Source organism: Arachis ipaensis, chromosome B1 (assembly GCF_059453495.1).
Source record: "Arachis ipaensis isolate K30076 ecotype BB chromosome B1, ASM5945349v1, whole genome shotgun sequence".
NCBI classification, from domain to species: domain Eukaryota; kingdom Viridiplantae; phylum Streptophyta; class Magnoliopsida; order Fabales; family Fabaceae; genus Arachis; species Arachis ipaensis.
The window spans coordinates 148915784-148943408 of record NC_142436.1 but is presented as its reverse complement, the minus strand read 5'-3'; the positions used below and the strand labels follow the sequence as shown (position 1 = coordinate 148943408).

Genomic DNA, 27625 nt, shown 5'->3' with positions numbered 1-27625 from the left:
AATTCTCAGATAATTATTTATCACTTTACTCTATATTTTGCGTTCCTTATTTGGAATATTTTATTTGATTTTTTCTGTTTTATAATATTATACTTCCAAAATAAAAAAAACCACTAAAATTAGCGTCAGAGACGCCGACGACCAACCAAACCAAGCTCATATTGCCTGTCGACTTCTCTCTCTCTCTCTCTTCTGGTCTCACAACAGTCCTCTCTTTCTCTCTCTTCACACTTTCTCTCCTCCATTTTTTTTCTCTTCTTCTTCTTCTTCTTCTTCTTCTTCTTCTTCTTCTTGTGGATTCAGCTTCACTGTTCAGGTAAATCGACACCTCTTCTCCGTTAGATCCATCCTCCTCCTTTCTCTGCTTCTCAACTCATCTCATCTTCTGCACTTCTTCTTCGTTTTCCTACGCCGTATCATCACGTAAATTCACTCATCTCAACAATGCCTTCTTTCCTTATCTTTTAAGAAAAATATAGATAGCTATAGATAACTTGCTGTGATGGTTTAGTTTTTTTGTTCATGTTCGTCATCTTATTCACAATCTTTGTTCGGTTATCGTTTTCTCAATTTTCGTAGTTACGTTTATCATTTCTTACTTTGGGAGTTATATTCTCATCATTGTTTCCTTCCTTACTTGGATCTGAAACCACTACTTTGAGTTTTAACACCTAGCTTCTCTACTTCAATTTTAACACATGTTCATCATTATATTTATATTTATATTCTTCCACCTCGGTTCTTCCTTTTCTTTTGCTCTTTCTTTCAATTTTGGAAAAAAATAAGTTTTATTATGTTTGTATATTTCGTTTTTTTTTTTTTCTCGACTAAAGGAGTTAGATTTGGGATTGACTCAAAAACCTTGTTCAATTTCAGAGCTGTAGCTGGGATTTTTTTGGTAACTGAAGAAGGGAGAGAATCTGAGAATGTCTGGTGGCACGCAGAACAGTATTAGAAAAGCACTTGGAGCCCTTAAGGATACCACCACAGTTTCCTTGGCTAAAGTCAACAGTGATTACAAGGTAGAAATCAATGGAATAGTTTGTTGGATGAGATGTTCTCCAATCCGATCACATGTTTTTGTCTGTGTTCTAAATTGGTTTGTTGTATTTTGCAGGAATTGGACATTGCTATAGTTAGGGCCACCAATCATGTTGAACGCCCATCTAAAGAGAAACATATTAGAGGTTTGTTCTCTCTTGCTATGACTGCTTTGAAAAGTCTCAATTTTTTTAATAGAAACAATTACCTTGGTCTGTTTGCCACATATATATGTGTATATCATCTTGCATAATCTGAGTTTGTAAAAGGAATATTAGTTTGCTTAGTTAAGTTTTTTATTCTTGTATTTCTGTGCTTTCCTTTGCAGCTATATTCTCCGCGATCTCAGCTACTAGACCTCGTGCCGATGTTGCCTATTGCATCCATGCTCTTGCCAGGCGATTATCAAGGACACATAACTGGGCGGTATGTGAATCGGTCATAAAGTTGTGGAACCTTTACAAGATATGGTTGATTAAATCTTTTTGTTGTCTAATAAACTTGTCATGTTTAAATATCTCTGGGAATGTGTGATGAAGCCATTATGAACTTGTTATCTGTTTGCCTATTCATCATTTTTTGTTCACAAACTCGTTTTATTCACTGTTGAACATGGGGGTGTGCATTTTATCACTTTCTGTTTGGCTGATTGACAAGTTCTTCATCTTTAGGTTGCATTGAAAACTTTAATTGTTATTCACCGTGCTCTAAGAGAAGTGGATCCAACATTTCATGAAGAACTCATTAACTATGGAAGAAGTAGGAGCCATATGCTCAACATGTCACATTTTAAAGATGATTCGAGTCCAAACGGTGCCTTTGCTTGCCTTTCTCTCCGTCATTGTTTTTACCTAATTCTTGTAATTACGATTATTGACATTTTAGCTGTCAATTTGTGTTTCACTGCTCAGCCTGGGATTATTCTGGATGGGTCCGCACTTATGCATTATTTTTGGAGGAAAGGTTGGAATGTTTCCGTGTATTGAAGTATGATATTGAGGCAGAGCGTCCTGTAAGTGAAAAGGCTTTATTACTTTGTTATTTTGTTTTCTAGCTTATTGTTTACAAGATTAGATTGGTAACATGTGTAGTTGCATAATCTGAATGCTGTTTTTTAAAGAATATTATTCAATAACAACATGCTACAAGATGATATAATTTGTGGTTGCTATCTCATCTCATACTTTAGTACATGCTTCTGACTTTGATATAAACACAGACTTAAAGAAAATTACCATTTGTAAATTTTGTCAGAGGACCAAAGATTTGGATACTGCTGAATTGCTAGTGCAGTTGCCAGCTTTACAACAACTCCTCTTTCGGGTTCTTGGTTGCCAGGTAGACTTTTGATCCATGAAGATCACATCAGATGGGGTTTCAACCCAAACATGTCACAACTAGTGGATTTGATTTGAATTAACAAAAGTTTACAATGTTGGTAGCATTATAATGGCATGACTTGTTTTGACTTCTGTGTTGTGCAGCCACAAGGAGCTGCGGTGAATAACTTTGTCATTCAGTTAGCACTCTCAATGGTAGATCAACTTTCTAATCGTACTGCATTCATCAGTAGTTTTTCCTTTCACATTTTTCTGAACATATTTTATATTGCTAATAGGTGGCTTCGGAAAGCATGAAAATTTATCAAGCTATTAGTGATGGCACAGTCAATATGCTTGATAAGGTATGTTGTTTTCTTCATTGGATTTGGAGCTTCATGTTTAACTACCTATGTATTTAATAGACTATTCTGGCAGTTCTTTGAGATGCCACGCAGTGATGCTGTGAAAGCACTTGATATATATCGGAGGGTTGGGCAGCAGGTATCTCTTAGACTTACGGATAACTTTTGTTCTTTCTTTTTTCCCCTTAAAATTGTATATCATGACAGTCATATTCATATTTTGACATTCTTTATATGAATTCAGGCTGAGAGACTGTCAGAGTTTTATGAAATATGCCGTAATCTTGATATCGGACGTGGAGAGAAGTTTATTAAAGTTGAGCTGGTTAGTTTGATCTTGCATCGTGCATGGTTTTGCCATTTGCCCTTTAGCTTGGGTGTTTTCAATAATTCTTGCAAAATATGATACTAAGTAAACTAGTTTTTGATATGAAGCCCCCTACATCATTTCTGCAAGCCATGGAAGAGTATGTCAAAGATGCTCCACAGGGAATCGTGGTTCGCAAGGATCAGGTATGGATAAAACACCAAGAGGTCTGCTTTAAATTAGTTCTTTCTGTAAATATATTTGATCAACCAGGTTTCCATGTTTATTAAACGCAGGCTAATGATAAAACTGCGTCTCCAAAAGAAGTTTTGGCTATCGAATACAAAAAGACACCGGAAACGCAGGAGGAAAGTCCACCTACACCCCCTGCAGCTCCACCTTCTGAGCCTGTGAAAGAGGAAGAACCTCCGGCACATCCAGCGCCAGTACAACCACCACCTGATTTGTTGGTAATTACTTTGGGATTTCCTTTTTTGTGTCTTCTCCCCTTCTTTCGTTTAACTTAGATTGTGGACATATCTTATGGTAAATGCTTATTTATAATGATTCCTTGGCTACACTACCGAATTTCTCTCCTTTTTGCCTACTGTCTAGAGTTTGGATGATCCAGTTCCAGCAGCTGCAGAGCTGGAAGACAAAAATGCTTTGGCCTTAGCCATTGTTCCTGTTGGTAATTTTTCCTACTCCCCACCACAAAAAAAAAAACACATTTTTGGACAAAATCTTGTTGATATGCATTTGTGAACCTTGAAAATAAATAATGATAGATTCATAGAGGAAGTGGACTGAACTGGTTTTCTTTTCAATCATAGTGATGTTTTGCATTATTTGAAAAGAAAACCTTAAATGTCTTGGTGTTAATTGGATGATGCCTTTACAAATGGTGATTTCAGCTGATCAAACAACATCTGCTGTTCCAAATCAAGCAAATGGAACCACAGGATGGGAATTGGCACTTGTTACAACTCCTAGTTCAAACGAAAATGCTACAGCAACTAGCAAACTGGTGTGTTTTTTTGTCTACTTTTCTTGACATTTGTATGAACCTCTGAAAACACAGACAAAACCTTTTGCTTGCACTCTGCTTTTGTTATTCTGCTAACTAATTATGACCCTATGGCGTAATCAGGCTGGAGGATTAGACAAGCTTACACTAGACAGCCTATATGACGATGCACTTCGGAGAAACAATCAGAATGTCAGTTATAACCCATGGGAGCAGGCACCGGCAGGAACCATGATGCAACCAACGATGCACGATCCGTTCTACGCATCGAATACAGTTGCTGCTCCACCTTCAGTTCAGATGGCAGCTATGTCAAACCAACACCAGGCTTACATGTATCAACAGCAGCAGCAGCAGCAGCAGCAAATGATGATGATGCCCCAACAACAGCCTTCTGGAAATCCTTTTGGAAATCCCTATGGAGCAGCCGCCGTTCATCCCTACGGCACAGGTATGCCTGTTCAATCATACAATCCATATAATACAGGCCTCATCTAGACATTTTCTTCTGGAACACAATCCTTAAAGCTCAAGAAGAAGAAATATGGATACTCGATTTTTCAATTCTGAAATTGGGGTGACATGAAAAATAGACAGATTTGTATTATATGTCCCGTGTGCCATAGATATAGCTAGAGTGAAAATTCTTTTTAAATAATTAGCAAAGGGAGGGAGGGTTTTGGTTATATAATTTTTTATGTACAAGGGTAATTAATCAACTTTCAGTTCAGAGTTCAGAGTTCAGACCACTTGAAATTTGTTTTGTCCCTGATTGATCACGGTAAGTTGAGTTCGGTTGCCATTCTCTGTATAAGGTGGGAAGTATATTCATTATGTGATTTGTTGATGCAACGTTTATCCAATAAAAATAAGTCATGTTTATTTATTGTCTTTCTCGTTTTTATGTGTCAATTTTTTTGTTTATTTATTGTATTAATGGAATGAAAAACATGAGATTAATTTTGTGTTCATTGCATATCATATGGGATCAAATTTTATTACATCAAGTAATGGTATGCGAACACGCATAAGTGCATAACTATAACTGTTTGTTTGTTTGGGAGTTTAGTTTATTTGTTTATTTATTTATGTAACGAAATTTAAACTTAGCAGCTTATATATACTAATTAAATTCTTCATCACTAATTCAATTATTCAATTCCAGTGGCTTATCCTTATTAATGACTAATGAGTAATAAGCGTTAACTATACCAACTAATAATAAATACTCCTTTTTATTTTTCATTTTATTTTATTATGTTCACCAAATGAAATTATAGCCTTATGACTGGCAAGATTATTCATTTTTGAATTGAAATTGAAGTAATTGGAGCTTGAACTATCATCAGAGATTAGTAGTGGATATTAATATGCTGGTGTTTTAGGTGTAACGGGAAGAGACAATTGTGTAGTTTTCAAGTTTACCCTTATGGAAACGCTTTTGATCCAAGTGAAAGTGACTGTGACTGTGAACTGCGATTAAATTCAATAATGATGTGTATCAACTATCAAACCCCACAAATAAAATTAAATAATAATAATAATAAAGAAAAGCAACACTTCATTGTATATTTTCACGAAGGTGAAGAACTAAAGATTACGCATTATAGTCTAATCAATCAAAGAAAACATTACGCATTAGTTCAATAGTGAAGATTACGCATTATAGTTTAATCTTTGAATTAACGTATTTGAACATAGAATTGTATTAAGATACACACTTCATTATTATTATTGGTGTGACTAGATATACTAATTTAAAAAGATATTAAAATTTCAAATTTATGGATAAAATGGATATAATTATATTTAAACACTATTTTTTTAAAACGTATTCTTCTAATTTTTAAATAAGATAAAATATTATCATTTTTCTTAATTTTGTTTAGGAAGTAAGAACTAGGTAATAAGAAAAACAAAAATATCATGCGAACACAAAAATTAGTAGTCTAATCAATTATATATATTTACACATATTTATATTTGTTTAATATTTCTTTACGTGTACTATATTTCAATATGTAATATGCACAAATAATTAATTTTTTTTATGTACGCTTAACAAAATAATTAAAAATAAAAAGAAAATTATATAATTATTAGTAAAAAGTGACACAAGTGGAACCAAAAAAGGAGTCAGAGTTTAATTAGTTTAGTTTTAACTTCAATTTGGGGTGAATATTCCTTCCACATTAATATGATGACATTAGAAGGCACAGCTGAAGATAAATAAAACAGAGAAAGCCAAGCTTCCAATCTTTTCTCTTCTTTTCTCTTCTCTTCTAATGAACTTCAAACCATTCCACTCCCTTTGAATCCCAAAGCTGTTCCGCACAATTAGGTAGCAATTGAAGGGAATTATATTAGCGATTAAATAAAACAAAAATATTAGTAATAATTAATAATAATGTCTTGGTTGTTCAAGTCCAATCCACCTGATCCTGAAATTCACAGTCACGGCGGAAGCGCCTCCGCCGTCAAGGACGATATCTCCCTTATTTTTCGCGGCGTTGCTAACTTCCTTGCTCCACCGCCGTCTTCCTCTGCCTCCTCTTCCGCCGGTGATTCCTCGTCTTCGCCACCGTCGCAGGCTCTCACCGGAATCCGGAACGACCTGGAGGAGATCAGCGGTAGCTTCAAGAACTCTCTATCGCTTCTCTCGTCCAACAGAGCCGTCACGGGGATCTCCAAACTCGCCTCTCAGCTGTTGCAGCTGGAGCCCGACCACAAACGGCAAGGTGACGATGACGGCGACGGCGATGCGGTGCCTGGTACGACGGAGGAGGTTGTTCGTTTCGTCAAGGAAATTTCCACGCGACCTGATTGTTGGACTGAATTCCCCTTGCCATTCCATCACGGTAATACTTCAAACTTCCCTTCCTTTTTTTTTTTCGTTTGATTATTTGCTAAGATCATGATTCTCTATCTCTCTTTCTGATTGTGAATTGTAATTGCTTGATGGATTAATTGTTCGCTTGTCCTATTATTTTTTGACGTTTTAATCTGTTCCAGAAGATACATATTAGTTTCACGTAGTTCCAAGTTTCACAATTAAATGAGTCCTGAATCCTGATCAAGTTGAATTGAGCAGAGAGAAATCGCTTCATATCACTCATTTTGTCATATATCTTGGAAAACCTATATATTTTGCACCTTTATGTTTCTTATGTGGTAAGCGTATATAACCTAGTTTACCTTCATGCTGTTGCTGCTCCTTCATGACAGAATTTGCTGTTCTTTGTACTGAAACCTAATATTAAAGTTCCACTGTTGTGTATTGTTGTAATATTTGTAATCAACTAACCTTAGAATTATGACTGGGGGGAACTCTAGGAGTAATTGCTGCGATACTTTTTGCAAAGACGTTATTCCATGTTGTGAAACTAGTTGACACCCTTGTCAATATAGAGTCTAAAGTGGTCCCCTAATCATGTCCTTCTAGCATATCTTCAATCTCTTGTTTGAATCTCTGCAGTGTCATTTGATTCTTGATGGCATTAGTAAAAGAACCCAAAAAAATCTCTTTTTATTTTGATTTCACTATATAATGTGATTGGCTGACACTAATATATGGAAATTTGACTTGTCTCAGCAGATTTCAGCATGTCCAATTCTCAGAGAGAACATGCTTTGGTTATAGAACAGTTGGTGCCTGAATTTGTTGCACTTAGAGTGAACCTCTGCAGTTACATGAATGTGGAAAAGTTTTGGATGATCTATTTTTTGTTAATACTTCCGAGATTAAACCAGCATGATTTTGAGCTCCTATCAACCCCCAAGGCAAGTCATGTTTATTGAACATGTTCTTACATTCAACTGGTTCTCATGAATCTACTTCTATTTTGGCCAAAATGTCATAGTTACATGAATCTAGTATTGATTTTGAATTTTATTGGTGCATGCTAATTAGTTGGATTTATTCTTTATTATATCTTAACCTGCTTAATTGGAGTAATCCTATTCTTCTTCTCCTTCTTTTGGTACATCTTTTTCTTTTTCAATTCTTTACAGCAGCTTTTTTTTTATAATATATGGGTGAATTCCAAACCTGTATATGTTGCCACTCTCTGCATCATCTGGTTATCTTTTTTTATAAATTACCAGTTTACCGTAGAAGATAACAACAATTTTCTTCTTTTGTTTCAGTGTTTGCCATTTTGTTTCCTTTATGGCAAAGATTTCTAGATTATTTGGTCTGTTGCACCCAACTTTAATGTGATTGATGTTAAATTTGAAGAAATTCTCTCTTCTACTCTAGGTTTACTTGTTTGGGTGGCAACATTCTCTCTGTGTCTGCTATATCATCTCTGTTTATCCCAATTCTTTTGTTCAGATTGTTGAAGCAAGAGATGTCCTATTGCTGAAACTTGAAGAGAAGAAAGATTCGGAGGCTGGAGTGTGTGAAAAACAAAGGACTGCATCAGATACAAATGAAGATGGTAGGGATGGCATTCTAAGAGAGACTATTTCATCTGAGCCAAGTGAGATAGTGACCGAGTTTACAAATGCAGAAAAGGTTTTAGAAGTTGATGAGATCAGTAGTACTACTGAAAACTGGTTGGAAGACAAAGACATCGATGTTACTTCGTTGGCTTCTTCTCATACAAAACTTCATCATGAAGAAGATGTCTCGTTCAGTGACCTAGACGATGATAAAAGTTATAGCTCTGATAGAATATCAGGGCATAGGGAGGCACAAGATAGAAGGGGTTCATCCCCTGATGGTTCAAGTGACTGGGTTCAGCTGCATGAAGGTTCTTCGAGAGGTGGTGGCTGGCACAAGGCCATTCATTCAAAAGGTAAGGATTCGGAAGATGAATCAAACGATTGGCTCACTGTTGATGAGTTCAATTAGATAGCACTTTCTCTCGATTCACCTTATTGTAAAGGTTCTACATTATTTCGTTTCGACGGTTCTGTATTTAGGGATTACAATATACTATCATATAAATTAAAATAATTCTTTCCATAATCTCTGTGTACATATTCCTTGTTTGTCCAAGGTTGCTTTGGTCACTGGGTAGACATCATTCATCGTGTTGAAAAGTGTACAATTTAAACAAAATCAAGGATTTCTATTATTATAATAACAAGGTTTCTAGTATTTGATTTGTTCTCCCTCTGGTTTCAAATAACTCGATCATGTTAATAGTAATCTTTGGAACCAAAAAAAAAAAGTAGAGAGTACTCACTCCAAGCTTCTTGAGACAGAGTAGTTACAATAATGATAGAGTTTTCCTGTTAGAATTAGTTTCCCTTTTGCATTCTTGTATATCATCTTTGATTATTTCAACAATGGAACTAAAATGCAAAAGCAAAGAAATTGAATTGGCATATTGAAATGCTTGGGTATGAATTACATACAAAAATGTTCCTCCAGAGCCTTATGTCAGTGACGTTAACATACAAAGCGACCCGCAATACTGGAAAGGTGGTTCAAAAAGATGCCCAAACCTATATGTATATAATAATAGTAACATGTTGGCTGGAAATGACTGCATCCCCAGACCCCAATACACATTAGACAGCAGTACAATGAGGTAGGCAACTATAAGAATGAAGAGTAATAAGCTAGGCTTGAGAGTTGAGATCTTATCTCCAGCATGACATCAACAATGGACCGTGGCAGAAAAACGCCAGTACAATGTAAATGACGATGAAGAAAATCATAATAAATGTAACCCTGAATAAAACGATATAAAATAATTAGATGAATAATTGGAAGAAAAAGTCTAGAGCCAGCAACTTTGTTAAATTCTGGTTAGCATATAACCAGCAAAGAAAAATGAGCTATTGGATGAAATTTCACACCAATCTCACACCATTAAAACCATCATTAATGGTTATTTGATAGCTACAAATCACAAAAGTTGCTGCCTCCTATCATTCCTCTCTAATTGAAATGCATGGAAGCAAATTTATGGTATTGAATTACCTGAGCCTAAGATTACTCCACCAGAGATTATTCTGGTAACGGCGGGATTGTCTTCTGAAACGAACAGTATTGTTGTTCATTGCTGATGTCTTCTCAACCAACACTTCCAATCTACCACCTCTCTCCAACACTTTCTCAATGTTGTTAATCATTACCGTTCGAACCTATATCATCAATCTTTAACAGTTATCAATGGCTCCAATGCATGCATGCATGCATGAATTATTGGAAGGTACTTGCCTGAGACATTTCACCTTTGAGACGGTTCAACCTGTCAGCGTTAGGGTCAGTGGAGTAATAATCCATCTGTTGGCTCAACACCCTCGAAAATTCATCGTTCATCGCATACGCCGGAGCTGACAGAATCGCTCTCGCGTATGTCTTCACGAATCTCTGATGAATGTCTTCAAGAAATTCAAACGGGATCCTCCCTGCATGCAACGTAACAAACTTTTAGTACGTTGAATAATAATAATTGAATTCCATGAGAATGATTGAATTTACTTCCGAAAGCATCGTCGGCCATGCAAAGAACAGTGAGGCCGTCGGTCCTCTTGACGTGAAAGACATAGCGATCGTGGGAGAAAGAAACGTTGCTGTCGCAGTTGATGGTGGCGCCTTGTTGGTTGTTGATCTTGTTGAGTATCTGCTTGGCTACGGCATTTGCATTGGTGGGAGTGGCGCTGAACTCCGACAGAACCACCTCCCCCCTCGCCACCATCGCATATAGTATCCCCATTTATTGTATCGCAGATCTTGCGAGGAGGGAGGTTGGGTTCGTGGAGGCAGCACCGTCCACAACACAAAGAAGGAATGGGGAATGAGGAGAAATAAAGACGACGCTAATAACAAAGGTTCCCATTATTTTGATTGGTTTAATTTGTTAATTATTAATTTCATGTCCAAAAATGGAGGGGCAAAAGAAGCTCTCTGTTCTTCTTTTTTCATGTCGAGTTTTGAGGCCCACCAATTTGGCGCTAAACTAGCTCTACTACTCTTCGTATATATGTGGCTACCATGTCACACTTCAGACCAATACTTATATTCATAGTTATAACAATTTCTTGTTATTTAAAGGTTTTTTATGATGATTGTTATAGATTAACCTTATTTAAATGTCAACATATATACATAGAAATTGGATAAATGTGTTAAAATTAAATTGTTTTAATAAATGACAAGATATATTTTGATTGCTATATCGCTAGCTAATTTTAAGATCTAGTTGTCGGTAGGGTCGCAATCCGATTCTTAATATATATAAAGCTGAGCAATGAGGGAACATAGATGACGTTTTTGAAATCAAGAGAGAAACACAAACGTGCATGCAATCATGGACTTGTACAGGTTGGTTTAAACTTTTAATAAGCATAGGATACAATGTCGGTCCTTGAAACAAAATTTTACGGGTCACATAGAAGATAACTATCAAGATGCTTTTGATATGAATCCATTTAAAATAAGTTCGTCTAACTTCATTTCTTTAATTTGGGGTCTCGTTCTAAAGAATTAAAATTAAATTTATCATATGCAACTCTTTAAATTTTTGGAGGTTGTATCCCACTTTTTTTGTGATTCATTAAAATAGAAGAACTATCTACAGATGTTGATATTGTAAAAGTTATATATGTTCTCCTTTTTGAATATTAGTCTTCCTCTTAAAAAATGCATGAATTCTTTGATTTTTCATGATTATTTTATATAAAAATTTGAATATATATCCTGTTAAATATGTAAAAAAAATTAGAATGACAAATATTAAAATTTATAATATTTATTAAATTTTTTTTATCAATTTATACAAATACAATAATATCAATACTTATTGAATATTCTAATATTTTTTATCATATAAAAAATTAAATTAAATAAATAGTAAAATGTAAAATGTAAAATAATACTAAATTACATAAATAAAAAATACCTAATTTTTTATATTTGAACTCAAAAATAGAAAAAATGTTGCTTATTGAATAGAGCACTACGAAATACGAATACACTCAGTTAAGTCTAAATCCAATATGTTTTGAATATTTAAAACTAAAAATTATTGTGCAATAAAAACAAAAGATAAAAATTGAACTTTGGTATTTTAAGTCATAATAAAGTATTTGAATCAATTGAACTAATTTTTTTATCAAAAATTTGAGGGTTATAGCATGACTCCTCTTTATCTTAACTAAGCTCCACCCCTGATAGGATAGCATACGAGTGTGTTTTCTTATTATATTTATTTATAATGGAAATCTTTAATGTTATGTAATTGAAGATATTTTTATATAAGAATAACAATTAAGACATAATTATTAAATAATTTGACATCCCATATTTTGTTTAGAATAAATATTTATATTGATCTTTAAAAAATTTTAAATTAGGCACTTTGGTTCTCAATAAATTATATTCTATAAATTTTCAAAAATTATTTTTGTCAAATAGATTAACTTTTTTTATTATTTTAAATGAGATTAATTTATTTTATATTGATATTTTTTTAATTTAATTATCTTATAATAAAATTGTTAAAGATTTATTTATTCAATATATATTAAAATTTAATTAAAAACGATGGAAAGACTAATATGTTCGACACAAATAATTCTAAAAGACTTCTAATTAATAAAAGTTTATTAAAAACTAAAAAATTCTATTTAAATTTTTTTAAAAATTAATTTGAGTAATTATTATTTTATTTATTACCTTCACAAGAATATCTGTGTGTAAATTAGTTACCTTATATATATATCGATTTTGTTAGAGAATTAATTAATTAAAAAATAAAAAGTTTATTATAAAAAAATAATTTTTTATTATTTTAATTTTTTAAATTTTAAAATTAAAAATACAAAAAATTAACTTAAATTGAGTTATATTGTAATTGACCCGGATTTTCTTATATGTATTTTAGAATTTGAGTTCATGCATCATCACCGCTGGCTCCAGCTGACTTAACTTTAGAGAAAGCTCCTAAATGGACCCACTCCAAATTCCAATTTGCATTCAGTTAGCGATAATAATGAGGTCTTAATAAAGACACCACCCAACTGAAATGGGGATAAATATATATACGGTCTCGTTAAATAATTAATAAAAATCTAATTAACAATAAATTAATAAATATTTTTAAATTATATTATATATTAATTATTCAATTAACTGATTTTTAACTTTAATGTAAATGACTTTTTTTTATTGTGTTTTCGTTTTCTTTTTTATTTTTTTTGTAAAACTTTTTCTACAAATTTTGTTTTTTACAATTATTATTGTTTGATCTAATTCATTTTCGATCAAATTTTAAATTTTGTGATATTTTTAATTTTTTTAAAATCAAGCAATAAAATCAAAATTATATAGCAACTTCGTTTTTGAAAATAATGTATAATCAAGTTCATATAAGTTTAATCAAGACAAATTAAATCATTATTTTGAATCAAATCAACTCGATGAGATTTGGTTAATTCCTTCGATTATTATAGTTCGTGAGTAGTTGATGTTTGTATAGTAATTTTGTATATGAGTTGAATAATTTTATTTTATTTTTTTGTAAAAATCAGTGGTAATGATTAAGAATTTGGATTTAAATAAAATTTAGGAGTTTTGAATTTTTTTTCGATCAATCTATTTTTGTTAAGTTTAATGATAGTTTTGGTGTTGTTTAAAACATAATTTAGCGTAAGGTAGAATTAATTTCAGTGTTATGTATTTTATTGTAGTTACTTTGATATATGATTTTATGATTGATATTTTTGGTTCTTATGTTATATATTCGATACTAACTAAAATTAGTTAGTTTTTTTTTTTTCTTTTTTACTTTTATGCGATGGATTTCCATTTAGCAATGAACCGATAAAATTCTTTGATTACGAATATAAACAATTTCGGTATTGTTGTCAGTTTACAATGGCATCGTGCTTATAATTTTTCCGTATTTTTGTAGTTTTTGTGTGATATAGACGAACAATCACTTGAAGAAGTTGAAAAATTTTACAAAGATTATTCTAAGATGAAAATTTAGGTGCAGTTAAATTCACGTGAAGTTGAGAGTTGAGAGTCATAAATAATTTGATTGATTTGACTAAATTTTCATCTAACGGCTCTCAGTTATTAACTTTGCGTAAAGTTGACTGCACCTGAATTTCCACCTTATTCTAAACTTGCAAATTTTCTACTAAAAAATAAGGAACACAAATAGGAAAGAAAATAAAATTAAAAAAAAGTCGTGAACATGACTTAAATGATGTCAAAACCACTACAACTCTCTTGTATGACTTAATTACATCAAATTCAAGTCAATGAAATTAAGTGCACCTCATTTAACTCGGAATGACAGTGAAATTACTTAATGATAACGATATACAAACTTAATTCAAAATAAGCACATAAACAAAACTCAATTAACTACAAAAACATATGTATATAAATTTTAAATGCATAAAAATCATCAATATAAGTTATGAAATAACACCAAACTAGTACAGTTATCAAAAATCGACACTATAAAGAGATAATTCTACGTTATTACGAGAATACAAAATTATTTTTTTTTGTGTTATTGTTAAAAAATTTCGGTACTATTTTTTATATAATTCTATACAATTTAAATTTTAAAATTTTTTCTCCTCTTGTTTTTTTATTTTATTTGTTCATAATTTTTCTCATTTCACTTTTTTAACTGAAAAAAAAATAAATAAAAAAATAAATACAATAACATATGAGAAAGAAGAGAAATAAAAGAAATAAAAATAAAACACAGTAACAACAACACCAATAAAAAAAGATGAGAAAGTGAAATAACGTGCGAAAAAAAAAAAACATGAGACAGAAAAAATGTGTGAATTCAGGCACATATTGTGTAAGTGAATTTTGTTAGTTTGGATCAATTTGATTAAACTTAATTGCTAAAAAAATTTAAATGTGTAACAAAACTAATAATGTAATAATTAATAGAAAAAATACAAGAGAGTGTCCTATTTTGTATCAGAAGTGTAGCATTATTACACCGAATTTATGGGGTATGATCTGGTGTGATATGTATAGTTTTGTATTTTTCCTTCTGCATGAATATTACTACTAATAATAATATTATGGGCAATTGTAAGTTTCAGCAACATAATGCATGCAATGCAACTTTCTTCTCTTAGCTGCTAGCTTGGAAAATCAAAAGGTATAGTAGAACAGCTAAGAGCACATCGTTTTCTAATAGTAGGAAACAAAATGGGCTCAATTATATGATGAATGACCTGCAGGTCCATTTTTAGTTTATTGGTCATTATGAATCTCAATGTCCGAGTCAGTAGTCTACATCATTGCCATTGGGAACCCATGGTCTCATGGATAATAAATAATACCATCACTAAACCTTAATTAACTCTAAATTTTAACAGAATTCTATTAGAAAATCTCAAAACAGCTCCTCACAATTATCTCAAAAGATAATGAAATTATTGACAAAAAAAAATATCCAATCTAACTTCTTAGCTTTACTTTTATGTCTGTGCCAAAAAAGGTTAATATTATTTTTTTTTGCATAGGGACTAATCAATCCAAAAAAAAAATCAAGAATCGAGTTAGGTATTTTTTTTTTGAGGACCTTGTTATCCTTTCAAGATAATTATCAGAGATCAAATGGAGTATTTACTCTATTATATAAGATCTCTGATTAAATTTAGGAGATAACTATAATATAAATTAATTAAATTAATTTTTTATTTTTGATATTAAAATTTAAAAAATTAAAATAATAGAAATTTTTTTAATAAATCTATTTTTTAATTAATTGACTTAAGTTAGCTTCGTTTCTAATTAGTTTTTCAGTGGAATCTTATTTCTAAAGAAAGTAGAAAATAGATTCTGATCAAAATAATGAAAATATCATAATTCGTCTTAATTTCGAACTATAATTTGGTTAAAATGGTCAATTTTAATTCAGTTATAGTGCAGGTTCCGTTTCTCTTTTATAACAGGTGTATTTAGTACTTGTTTATTTGTCATTAAATCAATAAAAAAAATATTTTTTAATAACTTTTTTTTATTTTTTAATGTGTTTGATAAATTTCTAATAGTAAAAATAAAAGTATTAAAAAATAAATAATTTTTTTTAGAAATTATAATTTATATTTTTTTAAAAATCTTTTTTTTTGAAAAAAATATATTTTTCACATGATAAATGAATAAAAAAATATTTTTATCTTATTTTATTCAAATATAATTGATAAATAAAAATATCTTTTTATATGAGATATTCAAACATAAAATCATTCTTTTAAAAAAATATCATTTAAATTTTTTTTGTCAAAAATGATGCCTAAACAAGTTCTTAAGATCTTTTTTCTATAACTCAATAATTGAAAATTCTTTGCAATGACCAAGAAAAAAAGGTATAAAATAGAGAACAGGTACAAAAAAATAGTAAGATTTTCTTTTCGAAATATATTATACACCATACAAAAATTTTTTTGTCTGACGTGAGTATTGAAATACTTTTATCACTCAAAGTGTACCTTGCTCTCGTCTTCAACAAGTTATACCTCGGACAACAATATCCGTTACAGATTCCATAGAATTCTTAATGCTATACGAGTAGATAGGGCACACTTTGACACTTAGTCAAATGTTGCCCGCTACATATGGGAATGTTATGTCCCTAATTAAGGTAGTTAACTTTTATTAAATTATTCGGATAAAAGTCAATTAACTACTAGCTACCAAATGTGAAGTATCCTTATTGTAATAAGACGGACTTGACAGTCAAAAAATGGGAACCAAATATCAATCATAATGCTTTGAGAAGGTATAAGTAAACAATATATATAATAAATAATATGAATAATGAAATAAAAAAAATTAATTTTAAAATTTAAATTCTTAATTAATTAATTAATTATTATCAAATTTTAAATTTAAATTTTGAATTTATTAAATTAAATTATGATTTAGAAAATAATTTGGATAATAACAAAAGCAATACAGCTCTGTGACATAGATTAAAAGACCATCCCTTATAGTAACAAAACTTTGGAACGCTGTTATTCTCCCTCCCTGCAAACCGATGCAGTGCAGCCACACTCGTCCGTTTCCGTCACCTTCTCGTGCTGCCTCCGTCTCTCTCATTCACGTGTATAGGAGCGTCAGCACCGCAGTTGTTGTCTTATTATTTTCGCACCTCTCTTTTCTGACGGCGTTGTTACGTGTCGCGCCACCCTCTCATGGAGTTGTTGCAGTGCCGCTACCGCGCGAGTGATGCCATCACACCGCGCGCATTCCCCATGCGCCACTGTAGCTGTCTCATGCTGTCGCCGTCCTCCATTTGCCGTTGTAGTTCTCCTCCTCTTCCACCTTCTCTTCTTCTTCTCCTTTTCTGAATGTGGATGTTCATTTTAATAGGTATGTGGGTGGTTATTTTTATTCTAAAGAAATGTTCATTTAATTTGGATTGGATTTAAGTAGATACAATGAAATTTGCTGGATGTTCATTTTACTAGGTACATGGATGGTTATGAATTAAACCCTTAGCCATCAACTAATCTTTCGGAGCAGCGACCAACGACGAGGTGCGTTTGTTTCTGAGAACAGGACAGAACAAGACACTGAGAACAGGATAGGACAAGACACTAATTGACAGAGACACAAAATTTTGTGTTCTTGTATTCTATTTGGTGATAAACTAGAACAAATTATGAAAATCTAATTTATTCTCATTTTTTCATTCAAAAAGTTTAAGATGAAAAATATAATAATAAAAAAATATAATTATGAAAAATTAACAAAAATAATGAAAAATAAGTTGTATCCCTTGTTAGTGTCCCCGTGTCCTTCCTGTCAGGATTGACACAAAATACACTAATTCAGTATCTCTGGACACACTGTCTATGTCCATGTCTCCTCTGTCAAACATGATTTTGTGTCTCTGTGTCCATGTCTCAGTGTCCTGTCTCTGTAAACAAACGCAGCCAAAGAAACTTGGCGGCGAGCTTGGTGTCCGATGAAGAAAAGAGCAACGCTGGTGGGGGATTGTTGGCGAAGGAGCGACGGTGTCCACGAGCTCAGCGGCGACAATGATGTCCGGCTAAAGAGAGAGCGACGCCTGTGCGGAGGCTAGTTACGAAAGCAACAACGACGCTGAGAAACCGGGGGAGACGATGATATCCGGTGAGGAGAGAGCAATACCGGGTGAGGACTGATTGGAGAATAATAGGACTGATAGAGTTTTCAGAAGAGACAACCACTGGAGCGAATGATTAAAATTTAAAAAGGTAAAGTAAAAAGTTTTTTGTTATTTGATTTGGATGGTTTTCTTTTTTAATTTTTGGTGAATCAAGAAATTAATCAATTATTTACATTGTTTAAATTTTTTGTTGTCCACCTAACAGAACCTATCTATAGTGTAAAAGAAACAAAAAATCAACGCTTCCTCTTATTCTGCTATGAGGTATGATTCTTGCCATGGCCATCATTCTTTTAACTTTTGTTCTTAAAAGTTAAAAAAATAACTCAATTTAACAAGTGTTTTATTCTACACATATATTTTAGCTAAATATTTTACCAGACATTTCTGATAATAATTATGTAATAGATATAAGGGCTCTTCTATATTTTGTCTAAATCAAAGTTTGAGGACATATAATAGGGAAAAAAAAGTTAGTATATAACACACTACTACAAAAACGCAAGATAGCGGCACACAATTAGCAGCTGTTGTGACAATTGTCGCTGTCTGATAGTTTTCCAGCAGTTTTAGTGGTGATAGTGGGAAGAGTAGCTATTTGATTTGATTTTGCCACAAAATTTAAAAAAAACGCTGCTAACCTAATTTTTTTGGCGATATTTTAATTCCCCTTTCCCAAAAACACAACACTCAGCAGCTTCAACAAAAAAAAGAAAGAAAAAATGTTAAGAGAAGAAAGGGAGAAACGGAGAAGGAGAGGAAAGGGAGAAAGGAGCCGGGCCGCCGCTGCTGAGTTTGCCACCGCCGTCGCATTGCCGTGCCGCCGGAAAGCCAGAACGGCAAGAGAAAGAACTCCGAAGAGAGAGGGAGACCGCATCAGCTCACCGTGAAGTCAGCGCCGTCGTCGTCTTCATCGCGGGTCTATACCATCGCGTCTTGCCACCGTCGCCGCCACTAAGCTTGTCGTCGTCGCTACTGAAGCTGGAGAGAGAGAGAGAGAGAGAGAGAGAGAGAGAGAGAGAGAGAGAGAGAGAGAGCGCTCACGAAGGGGAAGAACGACGAAGAGTGAAGGAGAAGCAAAAGATGATGAACCAGGGGAGAAGGAGGAGGTCCGTTCTCGCATCGTCCTGCTCTGCCGCCGCGGCTGCCGTCGATTGGGGTCAAGGTCGTCGCCGTCGCACCCTGTTCCAGTCGCCGTTAGGGTTTTTTGCTGCTACAATTGATAGCGCCACCGCTAGGTGGAGCCGAAAGGGGAGAGGAGGTCATCATCAAACACGCCGCCACCAGTTACAACCGTCGCGGAAACCGGGACAAACTCACCAGTACTCTGCTTCTTCCTTTCTTGAATCTGTTCTGCTTTTTTTTTGTTCCAATATTCTCCTAACTTTCTTTCTATGCACTTTGAAATTGGTTTTGCTAATTTTTTTGTACCCAGTAATTGCTTTGCTTCATCGATGGTATTAAGGAATCTACAACATTGGCAGCAGATGAGTCTTCTAAGCATAAAGCAATGCTAGAAATTTTTGAGTCCACTATTATTCAGGTATCTTCATTCTATATTTACCAAGGATATAGTTGAAATCATTGACTTATATATATATATATATATATATTTCGATTGCTCAACTTTCAATTCCATACTTCTTATTACAAACTGTTTTAGTATTTAAGCATCATGTTTCTTTATAAAAAATGCTTAGTCATCCAAATTAATGGCATAAAATATTTTAAAGAGAATATATGAGAAATAGAACAAATCCCTTGATTAGAATTTCAAGTACATCATCCTGAACTATTTGAGAAATAGAGAAACACAAGTTATTGAACAATTTGAGCCTGGTGTTTACGTGACACTAATAATAAAGCCTACTGGTGTCAAAATTTTTAAGAGAGTTGGATTCAGGTATACTACAGTTATTTGTTTATCTGATAAATTCTACATTTTCAATTTCTGTATCAGTGTGATTTGCATTGAATATATGAGTCACTATAAGTCAGCTTCACAAAATTAGTTTAGTATTCTTCTCCTATCTCAGGTGAAGGTGTGTATACCCATTTTTTTTTTTTTTTGAAAGAGGAGCTCAACACATAGAGGAGCAAAAGAGAACAGACAACCGTAATACAAATCAGATAAGACTACCCCCAACAAAGTATAATATCATATGTCCCTTTGTTATCTCCGGCATTGCCATCAACAACAAAGGAATCCACACCTAACCATTCTTTATAGCTTAGAAAAGCCATGTTGATTATCTCCTCAACTCCTTTTTCTTTATTTTGGAAGATCCTCCTGTTCCTCTCCAGCCATAAGTTCCAAGTAATCGCACAAAAGCACACCATCCATTTCTTGCACTCCTCCTTCCTTTGTGATATATGTGTCCAGCTTAAGAAATGCTCCTTCAATGTACCTGGGCAAGACCATTGTCGACCAGCATATGATAGCCACGCACACCAAACCTGCCAAGCAAAACTACAACCAAGGAACAAATGGTGAGTAGACTCTACATCTTTGTTACATAAAACGCACAAGGTATCCTGTTGGTTAATAGCCCCAAGCCGACTCAGTCTCTCCTTTGTACTAACCCATTTTTGAAATATGTACATGAATGTGTGATCAAAATAGCTGCTACATTATTTAAACAATTTCGCTGATTTTGATCTGCATGCACAACACATTTTCTTTAAAAAAAAGTTGCAGAAATTTACATGGATGCATTCCTTAATTTTGCTATTACTAAATAATATATGTTGTTTGAATTATTATGTGACATTAGCATGTGTGCAACATGATTTTTTGATAAATCAATTGGAAAGCTTTTCATGGTACTCAAGTTACACAAGCTTTTTATTGGATAACAATGTTAAACTCTTTTGTATACCTCCAGTGCAGAACAATTAAACTCTTCCTATACCTCAAACCTTTTATACGATTTTGTAACTTTGGACAATGTTACCAGATGTGAATAGTGTAAGAAGTAAAGCATATAGAATGCTAATTGTTACTAAATTTGGATGAAAGTGAAATTATGTGCTTTGTAATGTAGATGGGTTATCCTCTAACTCCATATTTACTTGGTTTGTGTTTTTGAAGTGGGGTTATAGAGGGGTAAGGTAGTATGCACTGATTTTTTTTACATTGATGTAGATAGTATATCTCTTGCTTGAGTCTGGAGTTGATATCAATCTTAGGAACTATCACGGTCAGGTACATGAAAAATCACAATTCAATCTAGTGCATACTTTATGTCATGAGTAGTATTATATTTCTTCTATTGAAAGATCAATTTCTTTTGCTCACATTATATGGTTAATAGACTGCATTGATGCAAGCTTGTCAACATGGTCATTGGGAAGTAGTTCAGACCTTGATTCTTGTTAAAGCCAATGTATGATCCTTGCTACCATACATTTTTCAGAATCTACGGAAACAAAATGCAGAATTTGCCCTGACAAATAGCTCATAGTCAATGTCCTAGTTGATGAATTGGCAAGTGAGCAAGTACAAAAGGCTTAATTATATTTTTTACTGTCAAATATTTCTATGCTAAGCAAAAGAGAAAACAGAAAAGTTGCATGAAAGTATTGGAAATGAGGTAAAGTAAAAAATCTCTCGTTGGCTTCTTCTGCTGATTTATCTGTTCTCCCAACTCACTGTGACTTTTTTCTTTTTCATAACAACTTTTAGATTGTAGCAGCTTAGAGTAAGCAGCCAAATCAATCATTTCAAGAAGAGAGCAAGGAGGATAATCTTTGCCATGCAAAAAGAATGAGAGTTTTCAAATCTCAATGTAACTACTATGACCATACTTTATGCATGTATATGTACGAAAATTAGCCTAGATACCCATTTAAATAGGCCTTTCTCTCATGCAGCTGCTGCACCTGCTGTTGCTAAACAAGTAACATCCAAAGAAAAAATTGAGGACCGGAGGTATGAGTTTAACTTTGCCTTTTACAGAAGTATTGTCTGAGTTAGACTATTAATTGCTGCATAACAAGTTATCTTATATGGTCCCTTGAATATGCAAATACAGGTATTCTTTGAGAAAGGAGTCTGAGAAGTTTAATGCTGAGAAACTTGAACCAGCTGAAGACAATTTCTCTAAAGAAATCAAACATGATGACTTGCATCATCAAGAAACTATGGCAAATGAAAATGAACGAACATCCCTTGGATCCAATGTTAACCAAGAACAAGCTAGAGAAGATACTTCATGTAATGCTGCTCAACTTAACTCGGCTATGTTCTCATTTGATTTAATCAATTCCTTATTTATATTGTTTCATGCAGCTTCAGAACCAACTAACTCTGAACAAGTTAATGCCAAAAAGAATATCGAAAAGAAAAGGTATATACTACTTTATGAAGTTAGATCACCTTGCTTTTGTCTAAAAATTTATCTTTAACTTATTATGATATTACTGAATCCAGAGGATCAGGGTTTTTGAGTGTTCAGATGGTCTTTTTTGTAAACTTATACTTCAAGTAATTAGTATTAGTCTTGTCTAGCTCTGCTGTGTTGTATGGTAGTACTTGAAATATGTTCATTGCTTATATATAGTTTAAATGCAGCCATCATCAATTCATCATCATGGTATTATCTATATAATTTGGATTTGCTAGTGCCTACTCTTTTTTAAATTAGTGTTACACTCCGTGTATTGTATTATCAAGAATTCTTTGATCTCTTCTAATAATTGTAATAAAAATCAGTTGAACCTGTCTCTAATTTCTTCTCCCAATTGTTTGATAGATGGACCCCCTTTAATATTAGTCAGTTTTTTTTTAAAACCCTACATAGATTTGCAGCGGTTTTAAAATCGCCGCAATTTTTTTAAAAAAATCCACTGACTAGATAGCGGCGGTTGTGCCAGCGGTTCGTTGGAATCGCTGCAAAATCAAATCTCCACCCCCTAATAGGCAACGTTTGTGGAACCGCTGAAATTTTGTTTCGCGGCGGTTTCAAACCGCCGCAAATCCCTAAATAAACCGTCGCTATTCAACGTATCTCTTGTAGTGAATTAATTTTTCATCAACTAACTTTATTAATTTTAGTCAATATTTTTTAAATTATTTCTTTTATCAGAGTCATTATCTAAATTAGTTTCTAAAATTTTTAACATTATACATTTTAATTTTTTAAATTTTAAAATATACGGTAAAATAATCTCAACAGTTTATCTCTAATGTTAAATAATATAATTTTTAATTTAATCCATTTAATTAAAATGACTCTTTTAAAATTTTGCACGAATATTTTCATTATTTTGAGACTTTTTAAATGCTTTAATGATTATTGTGTACTTCACTTTCGAATCAAATTGGAGAGAACTGTATTGTTTAATCGAGATAAATATTCGAACTGTTTTATGTGTTTTAAAATTTGAGAGACTAAAATATTCAATTTTAAAAGAAGAATACTAAAGGACGATTATAATTTATTATTTTTGGCAATTAGTTAATCATCAATATGTAAAAGTATAGGATAAAATACATTATTGAATTATTAGACTAAAAGAATTATATTAAAAAAATTAAATTAATAACTAAATGAAGATCAGAAATAATAAATTTTGATGACCTTTTAATATTGTTCATTTTAAAAATCTCAACGATTAAATGCAATAATTACTCTAATATATTTACAATTTTTTTTTTACCTTTAAATTCTGAATTTTATATCTTAAATTTTAAATCTTCTAAAATAGGATAACGTAACGGAAAAATAAAAAAAATTAATCGATATTAACTAATAAAATAATGATTCCATGTAGATTTCCATAAATGTATGATGTATGTATGACCTATCATATATCTACATAAAAAGGGTGGAGGGGTCCGTTGGCTTAAGATTAAAGAAAGAAAGATGAGATGGGATGAGAGCACCAGATAGGCACTTAATGTAGTCTTGTACTACACTAGCACCAATGCAATCAACAAGCTTAATTAACATTTCTTTTCTTAATCCTCTACATGCAAACACACAAAATCCCACCGGTTAAAAACAAAAATATTTGATAATAAAAAAATTAATCAAAATTTATCTTATTTATTATTTATTAATTTTTATAATAATTAATAAATATTAAATAAAGTAAATTTTATATTTTTTTTTACCTAACATGCATTATCAGTAGGAATGTATATAAGTTGGGTAAAATTGAATTTGTCCTAATTTAGATCCGATCTTCAATATACACCGCGTTTATTTTTTAAACCATAATCCGATCAAAGACTTAATAAAACCTAAATATTTTTGGGTTACAATTATACCGATTCTAAACCGAGTGAAAATTTGGCCTTTAAATCTATAACAATAATTTATAAAAAAATTTATTTATAATGCACTTATTTATAAAAAAAAAAAAATTTGTTATTGAGAAGTTAATATCATATTTAAACTTGAATTTGTTTATAAATTATAATTTAATGCTTCTTTGATCTATTTTCTAATTCTAAAAATGTGATTAAAAATAAAACAATAAACTTATAATTAATATAACATAATATTAGAATTAATTTAAAACATATATATTTTTTTAGTTTTTTTATAGTGCACATAAGTCGGGTGAAGCCGGATTCGTTTTAACCCAGATCCAATTCTAAATAATAACCGAATCTATTTTTTAGGGTGAAAACTCAGGTACAATCGACTTCACGTGAAATTTATAATTGGGAGTCGTTAGATGATTTGACTGATTTGACTAAATTTTCATCTAAGGATTCTCAGTTATCAACTTCACGTGAAGTCGACTGCACCTGAGATTTTACCATTTTTGAGATTTAGATCTGACTCTAGACCCGATAAAATCACACCAAATTAATTTTTAAAATGTTTAGGTCTAAATCAAACCGGATCATATATACTCCTAATTATCGGTTAAAAACATGTTTCTATCTGTTTTTTTTTTTTTTTGCTATCTAATATTACGGGTTAAAAACATCTGGTAAGGGATTAATATTACGTCTCCTTTAATTCATTTGACACCCCAATCACAAGATCCCATCTAATAATCTTGTCTGCCCCATATAAAAACCTTCAATTTCTCGATAGAGTGGGTCTTATTCAACCACACATCATCCATACATATATGCCAAATACATCCATGTCTCACTTCAGTGCATGGGGTCGGTCAAAAAAGAAATAATACATATATATAAAAAATACGTACATACAGTCGCCACGTGCATGCCATGTGTGATTATATCTTGTTAGAATATCCAATAAATGGTGAAAAAACAAAGAAGATCTAATTATCCAGCCAGATGGACGTTGATGAATCACAGCCACTGCATCACTTTAGGAAAAGAAACCTCAACCATTACTGGAAAACCATGCATGCGTTCCAATGTAATTAAAACTATACTGTTTAATTTGGAAGACACCGCACACGACAAATGCGGATTAATTTACCTAGGTCTATGTGTTTTGTCCCTCACCACCATTCTTTATTTGCATGCGGTGAAAATTAAAACTTTAATTTTACCATGTAGCTAGCTGCTATATTAGGTTTAGGGTCTGAGAGAATTTCACTCTGCATCTCTGGTCTCTGACAAGTACAACGAAATAGAGATAGCTAGCAACCTTCCAATTTTAACGTGTACCTAGCTATAATCAGAATCGGAGAACTACTATTTTATTTATATATATATATATATATATATATAATTTCAACATATCTAAGTTAAACAAAAATTAAATAATAAAAACTACTTTGTTTTCTTTGATCTTCTTGTGTATATTTTATATAGGAGTGATTACGGATCGATTTGGTTCGAATTTATTGTAAAATTAGAACCGAACTAATTAAAATGTAATTGGTTTGGTTTGGTTTATATTTGTGTTTTTTTTGTACATGTATTCGAACCAAACCAAATCGATTAAAAATGGATTGGTTCGGTTTGGGTAATTGGGTATCTGATGACTTTGAAATTCATAAAAAAAATCAAATTTTTATCTTAAAAATTCAACAAGTACAATAAACATGTAACATCAATAGAAATAATTCAAACATGTTAAATTCCAAATACATTAAAAACTAAACTTGTTAAAATACAAACATATTAATAGTGAATAATTTTTTTCTAATGGAAAAGTCATATATATATTTTTTTATTTTTTTCTTTAATTAATATATGATCAGGTTTGCGGGTTGGTTCGGGTTTTGCACCTCCAGAACTGATACCCGAATCAATCACTAACAAAGATCATCGGTTTGGTTCGGATTGGACCCAATTACCCATTAATTTCAGAACCAATTTTATTAGTTCGGTTTGGGTTCGGACGGGTAATTGAGTACCCACTACTTATGCTCACCCCTAATTTTATATGAGGTAGAAATTTATGTGCAATTAGTTTCATATAAAATTAATAGTTAGACTATATAATGATTCTAAACTATTAACTTCACATGAAATTAACTGCGGCTGAATTTTTAATTTTTTATGATTATATATAAACCATTGAGATGCTAAAAGAAAAGCAGGCATAGAGCACATGCATGTAAACTCTGTAGATGTATATATGATGAAACACATGGAAGGTAAATGGAAGAATGGAGAGAATGGAAAAGGCGAAGAATCACGGATGCAGAAGGTTACAAAAAAGAGTTTGAAAGCTAAGCAAGTGTATGTGAGTGAGGGACAGGGATATAATAGATCACATCTTTATCATATACATCCTCACTCACTGCACTCGCTCTCTTTCTTTCTTTCTTTGCTTCCATCTGAGTGAATCAATGAATGAATCATCATTTTCATTCTTCTCTATCTCTCTCTCTCTCCGGTGGATAGATCAACCATCCTGTTCCCTTCCATGTTCCATCCTTCTCACATGCTTGCCAACTGTACTGTTTCCTATATCCATCTACGGATCTACCGACCCCATACCATCACATACATACATACATGCATGCATGCATGCACTCATCATCCTTCTACTTCAAATTTATGTTTGATGAATGCTAAGGGGTCAATAATTTTTTTGATTTATAACCATCAAATAATCATCAATGATGGTTTTAATGGTGTGAGATTGGTATGAGATTTCATTCAATGACTTACTTTTTTTACTGATTATATGCTGACCAGAATTTAACAAGTTCTAGACTTTTTCTTTATGTTATTCTATTCAACATACGAACCATTATTCCGTATAAATAACTAGAGAGAATCTTGGCCCTTAGTAATTATATTCTTAATAGGATATATAGGACCAATAATTAGTTTGCGTTGAAATTGAAACAGAATTTCAACAAACTATAATTAAAATGACATAATCTCTTCATATTCAGAGCACATCGGGCCAAACATGTGCGTGCTTCGATCGAGAATAATTAGATGGGGTGTAGGTCCCTAGCTCGTTTCCTTACCCAATAATAATTAATATAACTGTCAGTTAATTTAGTTAGCTACATCAGTTTTGTTACTCTAACTGTTAGGGGGTGCAATTTGGTCTTTATCTTTA

General features: G+C 32.3%; 3 protein-coding genes across 5 annotated transcripts; 2 read left to right on the top strand and 1 right to left on the bottom strand.

Moving 5' to 3' along the window:
- The first annotated feature begins 112 nt into the window (after positions 1–112).
- On the top strand, positions 113–4945 carry LOC107640400 (ENTH/ANTH/VHS superfamily protein). 2 transcript variants are annotated; one of them, XM_016343926.3, is made up of 16 exons: positions 113–316; positions 877–1022; positions 1118–1187; positions 1370–1467; positions 1713–1854; positions 1953–2053; positions 2296–2379; positions 2526–2576; positions 2660–2725; positions 2799–2864; positions 2970–3050; positions 3161–3238; positions 3329–3502; positions 3648–3723; positions 3947–4059; positions 4183–4945. In XM_016343926.3, exons 2-16 carry the CDS (start codon positions 927–929, stop codon positions 4555–4557), a joined length of 1671 nt encoding a protein of 556 aa, XP_016199412.3. In that variant the 5' UTR covers positions 113–316; positions 877–926; the 3' UTR covers positions 4558–4945. The 2 variants fall into 2 exon arrangements, with proteins under 2 accessions (XP_016199412.3, XP_088358308.1); XM_088502182.1 differs by having other exon boundaries at positions 134–423.
- A 1298-nt stretch (positions 4946–6243) lies between these two features.
- LOC107640392 (BSD domain-containing protein) lies at positions 6244–9028 on the top strand. Of its 2 annotated transcripts, none has more exons than XM_016343918.3 (3): positions 6244–6917; positions 7652–7839; positions 8393–9028. In XM_016343918.3, the coding sequence occupies exons 1-3, from the start codon at positions 6467–6469 to the stop codon at positions 8912–8914; spliced, it is 1161 nt and encodes a 386-aa protein (XP_016199404.1). In that variant the 5' UTR covers positions 6244–6466; the 3' UTR covers positions 8915–9028. The 2 variants fall into 2 exon arrangements, with proteins under 2 accessions (XP_016199404.1, XP_016199407.1); XM_016343921.3 differs by having other exon boundaries at positions 6249–6917; positions 7655–7839.
- A 344-nt stretch (positions 9029–9372) lies between these two features.
- LOC107620272 (vesicle-associated membrane protein 711-like) lies at positions 9373–10852 on the bottom strand. The gene is made up of 4 exons (XM_016322460.3): positions 10499–10852; positions 10235–10425; positions 9995–10158; positions 9373–9742 (listed from the first exon to the last, which is right to left on the bottom strand). Exons 1-4 carry the CDS (start codon positions 10731–10733, stop codon positions 9652–9654), a joined length of 681 nt encoding a protein of 226 aa, XP_016177946.1. The 5' UTR covers positions 10734–10852; the 3' UTR covers positions 9373–9651.
- Positions 10853–27625: the final 16773 nt, after the last annotated feature.